Source organism: Phyllobates terribilis, unplaced genomic scaffold (genome assembly GCF_046119375.1).
Source record: "Phyllobates terribilis strain yellow unplaced genomic scaffold, ASM4611937v1 Scaffold_11__3_contigs__length_659146591, whole genome shotgun sequence".
Classification (NCBI taxonomy): domain Eukaryota; kingdom Metazoa; phylum Chordata; class Amphibia; order Anura; family Dendrobatidae; genus Phyllobates; species Phyllobates terribilis.
In genome coordinates, this window is record NW_027362771.1 from 129,812,084 (window position 1) to 129,824,192 (window position 12,109).

At 38.8% G+C, this 12,109-nt stretch overlaps 1 protein-coding gene across 1 annotated transcript in view; it reads left to right on the forward strand.

The window, feature by feature from the left end:
• PTPRQ (protein tyrosine phosphatase receptor type Q) overlaps positions 1 to 12,109 on the forward strand; it is an 814,679-nt gene that overhangs the window by 471,896 nt on the left and 330,674 nt on the right. Inside the window, exons 28-30 of the mRNA XM_073651596.1 lie at positions 2,633 to 2,810; positions 9,796 to 9,957; positions 10,037 to 10,216. Of these exons, the coding sequence (XP_073507697.1) occupies positions 2,633 to 2,810; positions 9,796 to 9,957; positions 10,037 to 10,216 (520 nt within the window). The remainder of the gene's footprint in view (positions 1 to 2,632; positions 2,811 to 9,795; positions 9,958 to 10,036; positions 10,217 to 12,109) is intronic.

Genomic DNA, 12,109 nt, shown 5'->3' on the forward strand with positions numbered 1-12,109 from the left:
CAACACAGTCGAAGGCTTTGCTGTAGTCAGTGAAGCAAAAATAGAGCTCCTTGTATTCTTTGGCCTTTTCCATTATCCATCTAATGTTAGCAATCACATCTCTTGTTCCTCTGCCTTTTCTTAATCCTGCTTGTTCCTCTGACATGTCTTTGTCAAAGTAACACTGTAATAGTCTTTGTAGGATTCTCAATAGTATTTTGCTGACATGAGGTATGAGTGCAATAATCCGATAGTTTCCACAATCAGTAGCATCTCCCTTCTTCGGAATAGGAATAAACACAGATCATGGCCAGTCCTTGGGTCATTTATCAGATAGATATGAATTCTGCATTGATTAAATAAAGATTACATTTTCTATGAACTTTTGGCTATCAGTACTCATATTCTTTGTAGGCATTTATTGCTATTTTGTGGAGTGTGGCTCTACTCATGTACATTGTTCATATACATATGTCATGTCAGAGTGATACTAATGCTGAAATGTATAATCCATGTGTATTCGTGAATTAAAGCTTTGTTTAGATAAATCCGTAAAACCCCTTCTGCTTTAATTTGGCACAAGAGCTTATAGGTTTGTAATAAACATACTGCTGAAATTCAATCCCTGACATGAGTGTATGGATATGTAAAGACATTGTTCTCAAGGTCTTAGTTTGGAACTAATTTCAGTAGATGTAAAGCTCTCAGCAGTTTTAATGCCATGTTAAATTAAAAAAGTCTAAGCCATTAACCCCCTAATAATTAACTTACGGCTAATAAAAATGTTTTTACATGACCATAATATGACCACATTTTAGCACTATTATTAAGACTGTAAGACATGGACCTCCTTAAGGGTGTCCTTTAGCATTAACCTATTTGTGACATTAAACAACCGCCCATCGGTAAGTATGTAACAATTAGTTGTTGTTTAATAGCCTGTTCAGGCAGGCAGACTGCTCTTAAAGATGTCCACTGAATAATCTGTAATTGATCATTTAGTGCTCATCGGCTGTGGTTTTTCTCTGCACACAAGTCCTGTTTTCCCAAGACGGCGTAGACAGATTTGGTGCGCACTCAGTGTGTTAAGGAGGTGCGAGTTGAACTGGGTAGCAACCCAAATAGCAATCATAGAAAAATCAACTGCACTCAAGCTTGGAATATTTTTGCTGCTGAAGTTTTTTTAGTGCAACATAACAACGTAGTGCTGGTTATAGGGACTTATGCGAATGGCAACGTGACATTTCGACCCATCCCAGGTCTTTTTCAAAAAGTAGATTATTCCAGAGTGGGAGGATTAGGGTGGTACAGGTGTAGCGTGTGCTTCAGTGTCAGTGTGTCACACTTTAGCAGCAAAAATATTCCAACCTTGAGTGCGGTTGATTTTTCTACACAGGACTGTATGCTGCTGAGACTGATGATCTTTTCTGCAGCAAAATTGATAATTTTACCCGATAAACAATCATTTTGCTTTTTCCTGAAATAATCGTCAGCCTGCTTACACTGCAAGCTTACTGTGACCCTAGAAAATGCTCATTGATAATAATCTTTCAGTGTAAGTGAACCTTATTACTCAACTGAACTTGGATCACCATCTAATCATTGGAAAATGGACTAATGTTCTAGATGGCGTGGACATTGAATATGCCTTTGAATAACTGTCATTTGAATGATTGTTAAGCTGATAGCTAATTTTCTTGATTCATCCTTATATAACAAACTCAATTTGGCTGAGCATGCCATATATTTTCAATAAAAAAGGAGCAAAAACAGCTGAAGCTTAACACAAGGATAGGGTGCTGAAATTCAATATTCCTGATTCTTCTGTCCCTCAATAACAACTGCTGGGGGAAAGTGAGAAGGCCTCTATGCAATTAGATGGTGAACTGTTTCCACCAAAATCAGCAGTTTTGGTCAACTATTCTCTCTCGGCGGAGCGCTACTGTGTTTCTATAAGCAAACCACTGACAGCTATCTCTGCTGGTAGCTTTTCTCCAGCAGATCAAAGCAAGTGGCATACCAAATCAGACATGCCCAATTCCCCCGAAAATCAGTTTGCCGGCGCCACCATTCACATTAGACTGCCACTTGAAGCAGGTTTGTTCGACATTAGTCTAATTTGTATGGGTGCCCCAAGGTATAAGTTTTCCACTATCACAGGTTGTCACTTTAAGAACAGTACTATTGTGCTAAAATTGGCAAATTGAAGAGATGTGGAGTAGCGAAAATGATGCGCTGCTGGCGTTCCTTCCTCAGGAGAACCACAAGAACGTGTCATTGTCCTGATGAAGAAATGGCAGCAGCACAGCATACGCACTTCTTCATATTTCTTCAATTCTAAGTTGGATCTACCAACTGGCGGAGCAGCAGCTGGACCCTTTATTTCTGAGCCCTTTCAAGAGTTGTGCTTTCTCACAACACCACCAGGTAAGCAATTTCCGCATTTTTAAATTTCTGTTGTCTGAATAACACCCTATTTTGCTCTTCTTTGTCCCTCTAGTTTTTATTCAAAATTGACACATTGGCACTTACTATAAAAAGAGCTCAATAAATTTCATCAACATACATGCACTCAAAAATTGGTATAGACACTACTTTGGGTGATATTAGGCTTCAATCATTATTTTCATTTGACTTATTTTTATGTTTGCAGTATCCTTATAACTCAGAGTACCAGACTTCAACAATAGTGAACGAAAATACCAAATCTCTGTTTTTGGGACAGCTTAAAGAAGCAATGTCTGGAGTGTTTGAAGGCTCAGCTGATGTCTTGTCCACTGCTCAATCAATGTCTCTTGTGGCATTCTACAATAACCCAAATGGTGACGCTGGTAATGTGGGCTAAGAATTTAGAATGTAACATTTTACTATGCGAATAGATGTTTGACTAATATATTTTATTGCTTTGTCCTTGTTGTTACTGTTGCTTAAAAATGTTTGTGGCATATGGTAAAGCCACCCAAGAAGAGGCTACTTTCGTTGTCACATTGTTGACCTCAGTTATTAGAAAGAGTAGCCCCCAGGAAGGCCGCATAGACAATCAGTTATTACAGTTGCCAGAGCAGGTGTGACTATTAGGGATTAGCGTATCACCTACTGTAACATACAAAACTCTGCAGTAGAGGAACATTTGACTAATGGCCCTTTAAGTGTCACTTGTGGAGTCATATAGGTCAAACTGTTAGAGAGTCAGTGTGTGTGGTGGCAAACAGGTGCAGGTGACCTTTTTGACATGAAGAAACCATCATCATGCAGTCACATCCACTGGAGTCAATAAAGCATTTTGGCTTCTTGAGATGGATACATTTTATGAGTAGGTAAATTGACAGATAAATGGTTAAAAAAATATTGCTAAAGTGTTGAGTTAATGAAATAGACACGCTACACATCTTCTACACACATCTATAAAATGTACATTATAACTTTTTCCATGTGCGCACTACATTTCTGAGATTGCAAGGACTTGTGTTACCTTATAATCTGGACCGTCTCTTAAAGGATTTTTCTGGTTTTATATAAATAAAATTTATGAAGATCTCATGAAAGGTCAACATTGTGTTATAATGCCTCACTTTTTTTTAAGATTTTTGCAATAAATGAATTAAATTTTTTTTTTTGTTGACATCCAAAATCTCTCTTAGCTGAGAGTTTTCTACAATTTTTTTATAATGTAGGCTCATCTGTGAGTTAAACGATCTCAAACCCAGGCTAATACATTGCCATACAGGAAATTCACATATTGCTGCAAACTATCAGGATAGGAGAGACATTTACACACTGATGTATTTAGCTCAAAGGGGACATTATGGCAAGAACCTAGAGGTGAAAGTGCTTGCTAAATGAATTTTTGTTTCCATTAATTGCCAACAAGCAATAATTAAAAAATGCAATAATAAAAGATATTAAAAAGTTACAGAATAGCTAAGTTTTATTTAGATAAAACCAGGAATATTTTGTTTTAATAAAAAGTAAAAATAAATATTTTTAAGCTGAATGCCAAATGGCTAATTAATGAAAGCAAGCAAAACTGAAACCCAACAAGTCATATATATATATATATATATGATATAATACACCAGAAGACTCCAGTAGTCATTGTTAAATATCATCATCAAACAATACCAAAATAATAAATTAGCAATCAAATATAATACATGCAAAGCAGATCAAATATATACCCATACAAATAATAAATTAATAGGAATTGCTTGAAGTCATGCTACTGATGTATATTTGAGGTAGTCATGGAAGACAGAAGTAAATAAATAGCATGGTCGTTACCCACTAAAGCAACAATCCTAGACAAGAAAATGATAAATAGCCAGAAAAAGTATATATGAAAATGTAAACTTTATTGAAAATAAGTAATAAGATAAGATTTAAAAACCTAATGAATTGTGTAGCTGAATGTATATAAGTGACGTAGCACGGGACGGTAGCCGTGCCATAGGCGAGGTACTCACCTCTAACTCCCCAGCACGTTACATGAAGGTGGGGGACCTGGCTGGGTGTGTGGACTTGTGCTGAGGGGGCATTATGCACTTGCAGGCCTCATATAACCAATGACTTTGGTTGGACAGGACCAGATGTTTGACAGTTCAAAAATACATTTTTTACTCAATGATAACTTGGAGGGGATTATAAACAGTAGGTAGCAGGTACACATCTTGATGAACGTTTACTTTACATTATGGAGCATTTTCCACACACAGTTTCAATTCCTTCCTCTTTACTCGCTTGTTCTCTATCTTTACCATTCCGTTCTACTTCACCACAGCCTAGCTTAGTACTACCATCCAGTTAGCAAGAGTCCTACTCTCAACCTGCAGTTACACACTTTCTTTCCCGTCAAGGGAACTAGGTTGCCAGTATGGCCAGTACTTATCTTCTCTGTCCCTGACACTCTGGAACTCCCACTTGGGGCACTCTCTTCGTCTTACTTACTGCCCCATTTAGGCCCGTTACCTCTGTGAGTTATAAACTCTGGGCCGTACTGACCTAGGATCATCTCCAATTGATCACTATTTTCTTTCGGTCACTTCTCTCTCTTACTCTGCGCTAGAATGTCGCTATCCTCTGTCTCTGTTTCTGCTTTTGTTAAGGACACACATGTCATGCCGCACTGCTCACACCTTAGGTCTTCTTTCTATACACACTGGGCCCTGTCTCTGTCCCTTCAGCTTAGCCCCTCCCACTCTAGACTAGTCCCACCCATTAACTCTTACTTTCCTTACTTACTATTACGATAATACACTTAATCTTCAAGTGGGAAATGTGGGCAATATATCCATCTCCTTACACTTTCTTAGAGGTAGAGGAAACTTCTTAGGCTGTAGGCTAACACCTTAGCTATCCCTATAGAAATTGTTATGTAAGACCTAGTGTGTATGTTCAAATGTAAAAAAGCAAATAGAAACCTCTAGAAACAATTTAGTGTTGTTGATGGTCTTGAAGAAAACTACAAATTTATTTCCTCCCATTTCATATCTTGTCTTGTCATAATTCAGCAAATAAACATTACTCTTTCACTTTGAACCATATTCCTGGATGCATACAAACTAATTTCCCATTTAATTTTGTTAGTGAATTATGTTTTCTTTATACAGTATATACACTGTGTGCAGAATTATTAGGCAAATGAGTATTTTGATCACATGATACTTTTTATACATGTTGTCCTACTCCAAGCTGCATAAGCTTGGGAGCCAACTACCAATTAAGTAAATCTGGTGATGTGCATCTCTATAATGAGCAGGGGTGTTGACTAATGACATCAACACCCTATATAAGGTGTGCTTAATTATTAGGCAACTTCCTTTCCTTTGGCAAAATGGGTCAGAAGAGAGATTTGACGGGCTCTGAAAAGTCCAAAATTGTGAGATGTCTTGCAGAGGGATGCAGCAGTCTTGAAATTTCCAAACTTTTGAAGTGTGATCACCGAACAATCAAGCGTCTCATGGCAAATGCCAACAGGGTCGCAAGAAGCGTGTTGGCCAAAAAAGGCACAAAATAACTGCCCATGAATTGAGGAAAATCAAGCTTGATGCTGCCAAGATGCCATTCGCCACCAGTTTTGCCATATTTCAGAGCTGCAACGTTACTGGAGTATCAAAAAGCACAAGGTGTGCGATACTCAGGGACATGGCCATGGTAAGGAAGGCTGAAAAACGACCACCTTTGAACAAGAAACATAAGATAAAACATCAAGAATGGGCCAAGAAATATCTTAAGACTGATTTTTCAAAGGTTTTATGGACTGATGAAATGAGAGTGACTCTTGATGGGCCAGATAGATGGGCCAGAGGCTGGATCAGTAAAGTGCAGAGAGCTCCACGAGCTCCACTCCGACTCAGACACCAGCAAGGTGGAGGTGGGGTACTAGTATGGGCTGGTATCATCAAAGATGAACTTGTGAGACCTTTTCGGGTTGAGGATGGAGTGAAGCTCAACTCCCAGACCTACTGCCAGTTTCTGAAAGACAACTTCTTCAAGCAGTGGTACAGGAAGAAGTCGGTATCGCTAAAGAAAAACATGATTTTCATGCAGGACAATGTTCCTTCACATGCATCCAACTACTCCATAGCGTGGCAGGCCAGTAAAGGTCTAAAAGAAGAAGAAATAATGACATGGCCCCCTTGTTCACCTGATCTGAACCCCATAGAGAGCCTGTGGTCCATCATAAAATGTGAGATCTACAGGGAGGGAAAACAGTACACCTCTCGAAACAGTGTCTGGGAGGCTGTGGTGGCTGCTGCATGCAATGTTGATCGAAAACACATCAAGCAACTGACAGAATCTATGGATGGAAGGTTGTTGAGTGTCATCATAAAGAAAGGTGGCTATATTGATCACTAATTTTTTTGGTTTTTGTTTTTGCATGTCAGAAATGTTTGTTTCTAAATTTTGTGCACTGATATTGGTTTACCTGGTAAAAATAAACAAGTGACATGGGATTATATTTGTTTTTTATTAAGTTGCCTAATAATTCTGCACAGTAATAGTTACCGATAGCCAAATCTAAAAAAAACCCACTCCAACTTCCAAAAATATTAAGCTTGGATATTTATGAGTCTTTTGGGTTGATTGAGAACATAGTTATTGATCAATAATAAAAATAATCCTCTAAAATGCAAGTTGCCTAATAATTCTGCTCACAGTGTATATATACAGTACATCAACAAAAAAAACGGACTACTCTGCTGTAGAACAAGGCTGGCCCTATAAAACCACATGCACACAAATAAACCCATGCAATCATTTCATGTGGTTTTAACTATTGTTCAAATCTCAGTTGAGGTTAGTTGGGTAAAAATACCAAATTCTCAATGCACCATGCTCTAAAACAGCCCACAATCCACATATAATGTGTGAATCAGAATTCATAAATTCTCATTCACTGACATTACACATCTGGTGAAGGCTTTATAGTGGACAAATGCCTTAAATGAGTATTCTAATCTTCAGAAATGATCATCTATGTACTGGGAACTCCATCAATCACCAAAATGGTGTTCTGCCCTGGTTCTACCCACAGCTCATGGCTGTTACCAAAAGGAGCTGAATCTATGGGTCGTGCATACTTCTTGGTACTCTGTTCAAAATTCGAAGACACTGTCATGCTCAGCTGTCATCATAAATGATTACCTATCTATTGGGACCCTCACTAGTTACCAAAATGACATTATGCACTGGTTCTCCCCAGAGCAAGGCTGTTGCCAAAAGGAGTTGAATGTATGCATACTCCTAGCCGCTCTATTCAAAAGTCTATGTCACTACTCTGCTCAGCAGTCATCATCACACCTATAGACAATAAATATAGTGGAAAGGCTTAGGTCACCTTAGAAAATGGGACAAAAACTCTGGGTCCAACATGAATCTAACAATCTAACATTTATCACCTACTTAGTGGATAGGAATACCTTTTCATAATGCTCACTGTTAGGCTACATTCACACATTCAGTATTTGTCCAGAATTTTACATCAGTATTTGGAAGCCAAAACCAGAAGTGGAGCAATCAGAGGAAAAGTATAAAAGAAACACGTCACCACTTCTGTATTTATCACCCACCCCTGGTTTCGGCTTACAAATAATAATGTAAAATACTGACCAAATATTGAATGTCCTCAAGGTTTTTTTTCCTATAAACATAGAAAACCTAGTGAGGGTCTGACTCCTGGAACCCATACTGATCAGCTGATTGAGTGGCCTAAAGCCCCCATCACACTAAGCGAGATCGCTGCTGAGTCACAAGTTTTGTGACGCAACAGCGACCTCAGTAGCAATCTCACTACGCTTGACACTAAGCAGCGACCAGGCCCCTGCTGTGAGAATGCTGGTCGTGTCGGAATGGTCTGGACATTTCTTTGATCGTTGAGACCCCGCTGGGTAGCATGCAACGCTGTGTTGACACCTTACCAACGACCTTGTTGACAACTCAGACACAGAAACACATAGGCGTGCATCGTTATACAGATCGTTAGGGGTCGCTGCATCGCTGCTGCGTCGTTAGGAAGATCTGACTCTTTGACATCTCACCAGCGACAACATAGCGACGCAGCAACAATCCCTGACAGGTCGTATCGCTGTCGGGATCGCTGTAGCGTCACTTAGTGTGACGGGGCCTTAAAGCACATCAGAACTGGCACAGATCTGTGCATTGTGCAGTGGCCCTTAATGGTACTGTAAAGGTATGTTCACACATCATGTTTTTTTCAGCGTTTCTTTGATGCAGTGTTTTATGCAAATTTTCAGGTGCCTTTTTGCAGTACCAGCAAATTCTATGAGAAACCAGAATTCTCTGTTCACACATCATGTTTTTTTAGTTCAGGATTTTGTGCATTGCATGTTTTTTTGGAAAATAGAGCATGTCACTTTCAGCTGAAAAAACGCATCAAAAACGCATCAAAATTTGTATCAGGATTTTTCAGCGTTTTTGATGTCAAAATAGAATGGGGTTCTTTTTTTCACAGAACTTTATGTACATGAAAGAGACAGAAGGACAGTGAAAAAAACGTTGAAAAAACGCATAAAAAAAGCACCAAAACTACAAGAAAAATCCTGAACAACATGCCCTTGAAGATCAGGTTTTGCTGCAGAAAATTGACGCCAAAAAACCATGATGTGTGAACATAGCCTAACTCTGCCTTGTAGTTGAGTTTAGATTTGTGGAAAACATTGGTAAATCCGTTGATGCTTCATGAACAATGCTAATTATGAAAAAAGATGTTGCAGCCTTTTATGAAATATTGGAGGAAATAAGAGATTGCACCTTAACAAAATAAAGAAATAAAAACTGAAAAAGAAATATTTGTGCGATAAATGTGGGGTCAGTGAGTCAAAATACAATATACTGCACAGTCACCAAATCCATACACATTGAAATTGACTTAACCTATGATTGCTTTTTCTGCTGACACCGGTGTTCAAGCTTGTCAACATCACATAAATACTGTTTCAATCCTTCAGCTCTCCCATGGTAATAAAAGAGCTAAGACAGAAACTTATATAGTCACTGGTAATAATGAGACTTTTTTGTGTCACTCGGCTGGATAGTTTAATTCTTTTTGTAAGCGTCGTGATAAGAAAATTAGGGATTGGAGCTATTGAATTAATATCAAGGACCAAGAAAATAAATAGTTTCCCTTTAATGAAACAGCTCTAAAAACAAGGAAGACAGTGTGTCTTTCCAAGCAATGTGAATAGAGCTCTATCACTTTTGAGGGTGTGACTCACTGTTAATCAACATTCTGCTCGGCATCTAACGAGTTTCTCTCAAACATACAGTGATTAATTATATTTTCTTTATTCTTTGCAGTTGTTGAGACTGTGCAGGACGGCATTGATATTGAGGCTGAACAGCTGTCCTACACGGTGGAGAAGCTCTTACCTTTTACTGACTATACGATCATTGTGTCCGCTTTTACTACAGTTGGAGAAGGACCACCAACGGATATTGTCATAAGGACTAGTGAGCAAGGTACTATTTGGTCACTGAAGGCTAGTAAAAGAACTTAACAGCTAAGCATGAATTAACTGTTCCATGTCTTTATCTTTAGTTCCCAGCTCAGTGAATAATGTATATTATCAGAACATCAGTTCGACATCTGTCATGGTCTTCTGGGACCCTCCTCTGGAACCCAATGGGATGATAACCCACTATACAGTCTATGCAATGGATTTATACACAAAAGATGCTTTTCATGTGATAACAAGCAACACAAGTATGCTAATAACAGGTGTGACCCTCTTTCTTTTATTGGCTGAAAGCTTTAAAGTCATTGACATAATAACCAGAACCAGTTCTACTCAACAGAGCTCAACAACAGGCTGATTTATCCTACATACATACAGCAGGCGAAATAAGTATCGAACATGTCACCAATTTTGTAAGTAAATATATTTCTAAAGGTGCTATTGACATGAAATTATCGCCAGATATCAGTAACAATCCATCAAATTCACACAGGCAAAGAATTAAAATCATAGATGTCCATAAATTAAGTTATGTGTAATAATGAGAAATGACACAGGGAAAATGTATTGAACACATGAATAAAGAGAGGTGCAAAAAGCCAAGGAAAGACATGACACCAGCTGAAATCTATCAGTAATCAGAAAGCAACCCTGCCACTTAGTGAAAAATATTATCAGCTGGTTCATCTAATGGTCTATAAAAGGTGTCTTATTACCAAGGTGCCACACAAGAAACATCGCATGATGGGTAAAACCAATGAGCTGTCTCAAGACCTTTGCAGCCTTATTGTTGCAAAACATACCGATGGCATTGGTTACAGAAGAATTTCTAAACTACTAAAGGTTTCAGTGAGCACTGCTGGGACCATAATCAGGAAGTGGAAAGAACATCATTTCGCCATAAACCGGCCATTACCAGGTGCTCTCCTCATTATTTCAGAGAGATGAGTGAAAAGAATTATCAGAAGAGTTGTCCAAGAGCCAATGACCACATGTGGAGAGCTACAGAAATACCTGGAATCAGCAGGTACAATTGTTTCAATGAAAACAATAAGTAATGCACTCAACCTCCATGGACTGCATGAACAGTCACCATGCAAGACTCCATTGCGGAACAAAAAGCGTGTTCAAGCGTGTTTAAAGTTTGCTCAACAACATTTAAACAAGCCTGAGAAATACTGAGAGAATATAGTCTGGTCAGTTGAGACCAAAATTAAACTCTTTGGATGCCATAATAGACACAATGTTTGAAGGCCAAAAGGTACTGCATATCACCCCAAAAACACCATACCAACAGTGAAGTTTAAAGGTGGGAACATCATGGTGTGGGACTGTTTTTCAGCATACGGCACTGGCAAACTTAATGTTATTGAAGGAAGGATGAATGAACAAATGTACAGAGACATACTTGGTAAATATCTGTTGCCATCTATCAGGATGATGAAGATGAAACAAAGATGGACATTTCAGCAAGACAATGATCCAAACACACAGCTGAGGGAATTCTGAATTTGTTTCAGAGAAAGAAAATCAAGCCGCTAAAATGGCCCAGTGACTCACCTAACCTTAATCCAATAGAAAATTTATGGAAGGAACTAAAGCTCGGAGTTCATGGAAGAAGCCCACGGAACCTTCAGGATTTGTAGAGTGTGGAAGAATGGTCAAAATCACACCTGAGCAATGCATACACCTAGTTTCTCCATACAGGAGGCGTCTTGAATAGTGTTGAGCCACCCCCGTAGTGTTCGGGTTCGGTTCGGTTCGTCGAACACCGGGATGTTCGAGGAACTGTTCGTCGAACTGTTCGTCGAACACCTTAGAACACCGTCGAACACCGTTAAAACCAATGGCAGGAAACAAAAACACATAGAAACACATAGAAAACACCTGCAAAGGTGTCCAAAAGCTGACAAACTGCTCAGAAGACACTCTCTTTAAAAAAGCCGGCCGGCAAATTCAGCAGCGGCATACACCGGTACCCGACAATTTAGACAAGAAGGAATAGAGCATCACACATAGATTAGATAGATAGAAACATGTCAGTCACACATATAAGAAGCACAGTGACAGTGTTGGTTACTGCACTTGTCATTTAGTGTAAAGGATTTATTAAAAAAAATATTAGTGTTTTCATGCACTGTCTCTTTAAAAAAGCC